Here is an 8,795-nt window from a genome sequence, read left to right as displayed (position 1 = left end):
GTTCAGGTGTTGGTTCTATAAAGCTGAGAATGACGGGGCAGGTAGGGGGTTGGAAGTCATAGCTCTTCTTAAAGAAAAAACTCAGGGGGTTCTCTGTCTCCAACCAGTTTACATTTATCCACTCAGCAATATCCAGGCTCGCAGAGAGAGCCCAAGCACAGACCATTCAGCAGTTGTCCTACTCAGGGATACCCTTTAATGGAAACTTTAGGGATTGGTCAGGGGAATGGAAAGGGTGTCACACCAACAGGTGCAGAATGTTGGTTAGGGGCAGGAAAGAATCCCAATGTAAGGAAAAGCTGAAGTTCACATGGGTTCCCGAGTTCTCTAGCAGGCAGGCAGTGTGGTCCCCTTGCTGATTCTGCAGAGCTGGGACACTGGTACAGAAGACAGGAGCAAGCTCCTGCATGGGAGCTTGGACCCTCTACTTTGCCTTCTCTAAGCCATTTCGGTAAACTGGGAGGATGGGAAGTTAGAAACTGTGGTCTTTTCCTAATAAGAGATTACATATGGCAAAGTTTTCAGTTTTGTTTTTGAAGGAAAAAATGTAGTAACATGGTTATACACAGAAGCTCTGGAGATCCTGAGTTCACAACCCTAGCTGTGCCATTTACCAGCGATGTGATCTTGAACAAATTACTGAGCTTTTCTGAGCGGTTTCCTCATCTCTAAAACAGGGATAATATTTCTCAACTGATAGGGTTGTTCTGAAGATTGTAATGCATGCAAGACACCAGATTTGAGTAGATAAGTACATGTGAGCTATTACGATTGTTAATACGACATGACAGTAGTGCAAACACATTAGGCAAGAGATTAGTATACACTGAGCCCCGACCTAGGCTCCCTCTCCATCATCCTTCCTTGGGCTCTTCACTGATGACTAAAAAGCGCATTGCTTGGTGGCTTCCAGGAGGTTCTTTCTTCACTTTGCTGGAAATTTGACCTGAAGGTGATCCACAAGTTGCATGAAATTCTTTGTTTTCCTCTTCACGTAAGGATGCTGTTTAAACCGGCACTTCTTTGAGGGGCGACTCGGGGTTCCTCTCTTTTGGCCATCTTCCTTCAAAGGACTAAAGCTTTGGAAAGGAGGGGCCTGGTAACATGCCCCATACTCTGTTCCGAATGCATGTATGGGCATGTATGCATGCACTCTCTGACTCGGTCATAAGAGGGGGATTCACACATTTTTGAGAAACTAGTAATAGATAGAAAAGGGTGTGGGGGAGCTGGTTTACCTGGGAGCGGCTGTTCATCTGCATCAGGAACTGCTTCTTTTCCCTCTTCTCCCTTCTAGAAGACTGTCAAGAAGGAGCCTGAGGGAGGAAGGTGGATGAATCATGGTCTTGGAGAAAAGGAAGTAGGTTCTCCACCCCTTCTGGAGGGAGAAGGAATAGCAGAGATCAACAAGGATGAAGATGGAGGCAAATGGAAAAGAGAAAACGAAGGTAAATACCCTATATATCAAAAGAAAAATGAAAGTGATGAGAGAGGGACAAGGAAAGAAGAAAGCAAAGAGCTTAGGAATAGGGTAAGAGGAAAGGAAAAACTACCAACAGAGGTTAACCAGGAAGGGAGACCTAAGGCATGATGGTGAATGGATAGAAGAGTCCAGCTTCCCCATTTCACTTTCTCAGGGTATGAACAGACTGCCATCTTCTGGTGCCATTTAATTACTAAGTGGCTTTGATTCTTGATTTGAAATGTTTTCCATTTCTTATATTCATAAACCCTTATCCTCAAGAGATCCTCAGCATTGTTTCATCTCTGGGGCTCCCAAAATCATTTTCCCCAATAGATATGCACCTGCCCAAAACTGTCTCAAAGTACCTAGACTGGAAGTCTGGGGGGGCAAGAGCAAAAAGTATGGGGCAGAGGATGAACTGCAGTTTGAAAAAGGGTTTGGAATACCATCAGGCTGCAGCTGGTTGTGGGATGCTTCCTGGGCTCTGGAACATCTGTGTCAGAAACTGGGAGACCCATCCTCAGCCCCAACCAAATGTTGGGAGTACTGTGTGTTCTGAACTGTAGCACTCCAAATGTAGGTTGAAGAATGTGGCTTCTTATCTACACTCATGGATCATAAAATGTCAAAGCAAGAAGAGACTGTGAGAGATCACCTAGTTAAAATCTAATTTCCCAAGGAGACTGGGGCCCAGAGACGTGAAATAACTTTGCCCAAAGTAATACAGCTAGTCAGTGACTCTTTCCTCCCAAAGCAGAATCATGATAGTTATTCTTGTGATTCACTGTTTCTTGACAAATACAGTGCATAAAGTGCTTAAAGGTCATTAAAAGGCACTCCAGAAAGGTAAGGCTGGCATTTTTCTGGAAGCCCCTGAGTTTACCAGCTCCTCAGGCACGGCATTATTTGGCTACGAGGACAGGCCTGGAGTTGGTTTAGCCTTCATTTTAATCCCCAGGGCTGCCTGGAGGAGGAGGTAGGAGCTCTGATTGCAGCCTGCCATTACTCCCCAGCCAGTCAGGGGGAAATGAAGCCCAGGATCGTCGGGAATGACAAGGGAATCCTGTCATAATGCCAGGGGCTGGGAAGCAATGGCCAAGTTCCTGGGACTTAAGCAAGGCAATTATGGCTGAGTATAAAACTAGGATGGGCAGGACTGAGGGACCTGAGGTGGCAACGGCGGGTAAGAAGAGGGAATGAGCTCGCAATCCAAATGACTTAAGCAGGGTGGACTCCTACTTCAAACAAAGTACCTCCTCAATCTCAAAGAGGTACCCTAACTATCTGCTTAAGTCTGACGAACCCACTTACTTTCTCCCAGGACTAGTTCACGGTATCACCATCAAACCCGTCTTTTGCTTTTTTCCTAATCCTTCCAGCGCCCTTTCTGGTTTCCTTTCTTCTATGCCTTGGGTTCCTATCACTCACATCCAACTCTATTTTTCCACCCCGACCTCCCCGACTTTCGTTGATTCCGCCCACTCCCCACACCGTTTTGATTTTTCCCATCCTCCTCGCCCTCCCCCACTTGACTCTCTTGGACAGCTCCCAGCCAATCTCCGTTTCTTTCACTCCTCCCCGCCAAATCTTCGGGCTCCCCCAGCCCCTGGGTGCCTTTGGTTTTCCCGCCGTCGACCCAGGCGTCTCAGATAAAGTGGATCCATCCCTGGGGCTCCGGGTTTCCGCCACTCCCGGGATGCTCGGGCCCTCGTAGAGCATAGTCACGGCCGCCGTTGTTGTCCCAGAACTCGTGGCCGGTCACGCGGTAGCGCAGGGCGAAAAGCAGGGCGCCCCCAATGGGTGGCGCGGGAAGGCGGAATGCGAAGCGGTCTGCGCGCGGCGGGGGCGGTGCCGGGCCGGCGTACAAGGCGGGTGCCTCGCGTTGGCTCCGCCAGCCGTCGGCACTCCAGCGCACGCTCACGCGCTTCTCGTACGCCAGGTCCAGCACGCGCGCGCTCCCGGCCACGCCCAGCGGGCCCGCCTCGGCGCGTTCCAGGCAGATGCGCTGCGCCTGCAAGCGGGCGGCAAAGTCGGGCTCGCTGGCCGGCTCCAGGGCGGCGCGCGCCTCCTGGGGGAAAGGGGAGGAGAGAGGAGAGGAGAAACGGGGGGCGGGGTCAGGACGCGGCACCGGGCCAGTCCGAGGCCGATCCCGGCGTGGGGCAGTCGGAGTGGAGCCCAGCTGAGAGAGTGGCCCCAAAAGGAATGAGCAAAACTAAGTCTAGGGTTGGGGAGGGACATGGGTGTTGCGTGATAAATCCTCTCCCACACGCCCACGGCGGCCGGCTCGGGGAGGTCCCGGGAAAGGGGCGTGCCGCTGCCGCCCGCCTACCTGGAGGCCGCGGGCGCGAGGCTGGCACGGCCCGAAGTGGCGGAGGGCGTCCCTCTGCAGCTGGATTTGCACGTGGCGGGGCACCCGGGGCAGCTCTCCGGGGCGGAAGCGGCGCACCGCGGCCAGCTCCAGCCCAAGCGCGTCGGCGAAACGCACTCTCTTACGGGTGTCCGGGCTGCGGCTGCGGGGCGCCCGGACCCCGCCGCCTCCGGCAGGTGCAGAAAGGGCCCGGCGACCCCGACTCGGAGCGTGAGCGCGGGATCGGGCCCCAAGGCGCGTCCCACCCTCGCCTGGCTCCACCTCCGGCTCCTCCTCGAGGCTGGGCCGCTGGCTGCGGTAGTAGGCACGCTCTGTTAATGCGGCTATGAAGCTCAGGTTGCGGGGGATGTCGGTGCGGGGGGGCCGCTCTCGAGACATGGCACCCCCCGCCCGGGCGGGGCAAGCCCGCAACGCCGCAGCGTTCCCCTGCTTTCCTCTGGCTTGACCTCCCGGCGTCGGCGCAGAAGCCGCCCCTCGCCGTTGCGTACTCTCCTTGCTGTTACCTCCAGGATCCTCCACCTCCTGTAGCTGTCACCCCTCCGTGACTACCTTCCCCTCCAACCTACCCCCCGCCCCCGCTCTGACCGTCAGCTCTCAGGATTTTAGACCATCGTCTCCGGCCTCCTGCAAGCTGTCTGCTCTGAGCGTGCGCTCAGCGGCGCTCACTCTCCAGTCCCGCGGCCCTCTCGGCCGGGCCCCCGCCCACAGTCCTCTGACAGGTGGCTCCCCATCTGTCTTTGCAGCGTACCAGGGGGCGGGGATCCACCTTCCGGTCCTGAGACCATTCAGGCTTTTTTTTTTTTTTTTTTTTTTAACGGCTTCAACCTCTCTGGCATGGGAAGAGTTAATGCTTAAGGGAGGACAGAGTAACCTTTCATTTTTTTGCTAAGGATGGTTAAATATGCCCAGCGTGTGACTTTCTCTTCAGGACTCACCATTTTCTTTTCCAAACCCTAGGCTCCAGGTTTTGGAGGGGGCTTACAGGGAGTGCACAGAAGGAAAGGTCGTAAAAACTAGGTAGTGTCTCAAATAGAAACTAAAGTGTGGCCCTCAAAAGGATGGGTGGTCCATTAGAAAAGAGTTCTGAACTGAGTTGTCGGAAGACAGCTCTGGTCTCACCTCTGGTAGTATTTTGCTGTGTGACCGTGAGCATGGCATAATTTCTCTGGAACTCAGTTTTCCCATTTGTGAAAAAGTAGATTAGAGTTCTGATCTGTAATCCCACTGCAATTCCTTTGAGGACAGAGGCTGTGTCTGAGTCACAGTTTCAACACATAGTTGCAGCACATAGTAGGCTCTCAAATTATTGAATGAATGAACGAACACACAACTCTCTTGAAGTTGGGACTGTGGAGTTCTAGTTCCACTGGGAGCTTTCAACAGGGGCACAGAGCTGGCTTTTTTTTTCTCCTTCATTTTGTTCTACATTAGTGAAAAAAAAAAAGTGAAGTATTTTGTGTAGTTCTTTTTTCCCCCATAAATCCCCTACTGATTTTGTATAACACAATGTACATACTAGGTACGCCTGTAAGAGTTTTGCAAATTTTAATTCCTGTAAGTCCCCATCAAAAGAGTAGGTTGTACTAGTATGCCTATTTTACAGGTGAGAAATTTGAAGAAGAGAGGGGCTGGGACTCTTGCCCAGAGTCACATAGGCGATGATTGAGGACCTGGGATTAGAACATCAGCAGTCCAGTGCTAGAACCCACTCTTACCAACTTGGTTATATAAGATTAAAACATTTAGTAGTAATAGTTAACATCTTCAGAGTATTGTAATGAGGAATCTTAGAGTAGAAATGGAATCTCTAAATTTAAAACAGCAGAATAGTTTAACTGTAAAATCTCAAGTGACTAAGCTGGAAATAAACCATGAGACACATACTATCAGAGGCCCAACCCACTGGGCCACCCAGGCACCTCTCTTATTTGCATTTTAACTCCATTTTAACCTTAGGAATGCTAATTAGCCAGGAATCATTTTTACTTTTTTTAAATTTTTAAAAAAGATTTTATTTATTTATTTGACAGAGATCACAAGTAACCAGAGGGGCAGGAAGAGAGAGAGGAGGAAGCAGGCTCCCTGCTGAGCAGAGAGCCTGCGGGGCTCAATCCCAGGATCCTGGGATCATGACCTGAGCCAAAGGCAGAGACTTTAAGCCACTGAGCCACCCAGGCACCCTGGGAATCATTTTTAAAGTAGTTTTATTTTCTGATTTTATACATGTATATATAATCCATGGACCTATTATTTTCCTATTTTATGGTGTAAAATAATGTTACACTAATTTGTGTTACAATCAAGCATTTAAAAACTGTCTTCCTTGGGTGCCTGGGTGGCTCAGTGGGTTAAAGCCTCTGCCTTCGGCTCAGGTCATGATCCCAGGGTCCTGGGATCGAGCCCCACATCTGGCTCTCTGCTCCGCAGGGAGCCTGCTTCCTCCTCTCTCTCTGCTTGCCTCTGACTACTTGTGATCTCTGTCTGTCAAATAAATAAATAAAAATCTTTAAAAAAAAAAAAAGAAAGAAAAAGAAAACTGTCTTCCTTGCTCTTGTAAGATATATCGTTGAGGGGTGCCTGGGTGGCTGAGTTGGTTAAGCATCTGCCTTTGGCTCAGGTCATGATCCCAGGTCCTGGGATCCAGCCCCACATTGGACTCCCTGTTCAGCAAGGAGTCTACTTCTCCTTCTGTCCCTCCCCTGCTCGTGCTCCTTATATATCTCTCTTTCAAATAAAATCTTTAATATGTATATATTAATTAAAATATATATACATATATATATAATTAAAGAAATAGATAAGTTCAAAGTGGCCTATATGGCCTGAGGTTTTCTGATAAAAACACTTGTGCTTTGTCTATAGTTTGAGCTGCCATTCCTTGGCTCCGTGGTGTTGGTCTGAGAAGATCCTTGAGGTACACAGCTTTGGACCAGGTGTAATTTGTGTTGGCCTAGCAGTTCTGTTCAGGCTGACATTGAACCTTTCTTCCAAATCAATGTTTCTTTTCTTTCTTTCTTTCTTTTTTTTCCTTCTTCACAGTTCAGTCTTTGTTCTTAAATAGCCACTACAGTTATCTTCAAACATCGGAGTAGGCTTACAGTACGCGCTGAATGATTTGTTCAGTCAACATTTACTGAGGGTCTATTAGGCCTGAAGGGCATAACAGTGAATAAAATTCCATTCCTGCTTTCACAGGGCTTATAAATAAAATGGGAGGGCAGACAGAAATATACTTAGATCCTGAGACCTAAAAGTGTTGTTATTTCAGTTAAGTGTCTCAGAAGAAATCAGTATTGCAAAAGAAGGAATGGACCAGGTTATTCTCTGAATAATGCAGCAAGGCAGACTTGCCTGTGGCGGCTAGAATGATCAGCCCAAGAGCAAAGAAATAAGGAGGATGGTTGAGGGATACAGTCATAAAGGTGTGCAGTCTGCTGTGCCTTCAGAATGGAGGGGAGGACTGAATTTGGACTCGTCAATGTCATAACAACGTAGATTATCCGAAGCAGAGAGATGACCTTCTAGCAACACACTTAAAGTTAAGACAAACTTTACAGTCAGACAAAGTTGAGTACCAGTTTCTGAGTATATGGCTTTGGGTAAATAACCTCTCTAAGCCTCACTCTTTTCACCTATAGAATGAGACTAAAACAGCTTAGGGATTGGATTGAGGATAAATATGCATGTAAAGAAAGCACCTAGCGCCTAATAAGTCCTCAAAATGTATTAGTTGTTACTATTATTTTTTTAAAGATTTTATTTATTTATTTGACAGACAGGGATCACAAGTAGGCAGAGAGGCAGGCAGAGAGAGAGAGGAGGAAGCAGGCTCTCCGCTGAGCAGAGCCCAATGGGCTCGATCCCAGGACCCCAGGATCATGACCTGAGCCGAAGGCAGAGGCTTTAACCCACTGAGCTACCCAGGCACCCCAGTTGTTACTATTATTGTTACAGAAACACTTTCTTCTCCAGAGACTGTAAGGGCAGGTAGGAATATCAAGGCTTGGACCCCAGGTAGAAGCAAAGGGAACCAGCAGGAAAGGAAAATTGGGTTGCCTCTTTCTAGCTTTTGGGTGGAGGTCCCTCCGAACGGAGTGGAAGGAAGTGCGAGTGCAAGAACCAGTGGGGCCCAGTCAGAATGCCTGAGAGAGCCCTCCTGAGGATCACCTGTGGTCACACTGCTTCACATCCTGTGAACTGCCCTGTATAAATAATAGGCATACCTGTATGTATGTGTGTGTAGACATACATACATACACACACACACATATAAAATCTGAAAGGGTAACCATCAACCTTGACCTTGGTTGGCATCCTCCAGAAAGGGAGGCAGAATTGAGCAAGGGGTGGAAGGTGGGAGATTGAGGACTTGTATTTGGTCCCCTTATACCTCTATATTGTTTGAACTTGTCATAATGAGAATAAGTCCATGTGTGGGGTAAAAAGAATGAAAAAGAAAACCAATCTGATTACAAAAAAAATGAAAGAAGGTAAAGAAAGGTTACCTGCAGAAACTACTTGCGGTCCAAGTCTTGATGCCTGGCTAAAGCCCTAGCCCGCAAAGAGACTACTGGGTTAAAGGTCCTGGAGAAAAGAGGGAGTGAACTGTTCAGTGTCCGTGTCGTGTCTGCCAGTCCCACAGGGCGAGACACCTGGCAGGCAGTTCCCACTGGAATGGGAACTGCTCCTCTAATCCGGGCATCCACTCCAGGGCTGGAAAAAATTCAACAAGTGTATGAAACATCAGAGACCTTCTGGAAATGGTGAATTTACTCCGAGGTTTCCTGAGGTCTTGCCGGCTTCTCTGGGCAGCCTTCAGTCACAGGAGCCCAGCCTGGCCTTCTGTGTCCTCTCTGCCCTGCTCTTTCTTCATGGCCTACAGCGGCCCTCTCTCTTCCGGAGTTGTGGCCCTTCCCAAGCTTGCTTCCCAGCCCCGCCCCTCTCTCTGGACGCATCTCTGGG

At 49.2% G+C, this 8,795-nt stretch overlaps 1 protein-coding gene and 1 long non-coding RNA gene across 4 annotated transcripts; both read right to left on the bottom strand.

Moving 5' to 3' along the window:
• Nucleotides 1-1,002: 1,002 nt before the first annotated feature.
• On the bottom strand, nt 1,003-4,404 carry PPP1R3E (protein phosphatase 1 regulatory subunit 3E). 3 transcript variants are annotated; one of them, XR_004382546.1, is made up of 4 exons: nt 3,795-4,404; nt 2,994-3,533; nt 1,239-1,378; nt 1,003-1,079 (listed from the first exon to the last, which is right to left on the bottom strand). XR_004382546.1 is itself a non-coding variant. In XM_032856373.1 (3 exons), the coding sequence occupies exons 1-2, from the start codon at nt 4,209-4,211 to the stop codon at nt 3,111-3,113; spliced, it is 840 nt and encodes a 279-aa protein (XP_032712264.1). In that variant the 5' UTR covers nt 4,212-4,404; the 3' UTR covers nt 1,010-1,378; nt 3,080-3,110. The 3 variants fall into 3 exon arrangements, 1 of the variants encoding a protein (XP_032712264.1); XR_004382547.1 differs by having other exon boundaries at nt 1,010-1,096; XM_032856373.1 differs by having other exon boundaries at nt 1,010-1,378; nt 3,080-3,533.
• A 3,382-nt stretch (nt 4,405-7,786) lies between these two features.
• LOC116867052 lies at nt 7,787-8,794 on the bottom strand. The gene is made up of 3 exons (XR_004382548.1): nt 8,585-8,794; nt 8,339-8,417; nt 7,787-8,035 (listed from the first exon to the last, which is right to left on the bottom strand). It is a non-coding gene; the product is annotated as an uncharacterized LOC116867052 (long non-coding RNA).
• Nucleotide 8,795: the final 1 nt, after the last annotated feature.

This window comes from Lontra canadensis, unplaced genomic scaffold (genome assembly GCF_010015895.1).
Source record: "Lontra canadensis isolate GAN:19392208 unplaced genomic scaffold, GSC_riverotter_1.0 scaffold12, whole genome shotgun sequence".
In the NCBI taxonomy this organism is placed as follows: domain Eukaryota; kingdom Metazoa; phylum Chordata; class Mammalia; order Carnivora; family Mustelidae; genus Lontra; species Lontra canadensis.
This window is presented reverse-complemented; position numbering and strand designations above follow the sequence as displayed.

Bases quoted from the DNA above. Each gene is read 5' to 3' on its own strand.
- PPP1R3E (XM_032856373.1), bottom strand. From the start codon at position 4,211: ATGTCTCGAGAGCGGCCCCCCCGCACCGACATCCCCCGCAACCTGAGC. The intron at 3,534-3,794 runs GTAGGCGGGCGG...CCTTTCCCCCAG, and splicing joins CTCGCGCCCGCGGCCTCCAG to GAGGCGCGCGCCGCCCTGGA.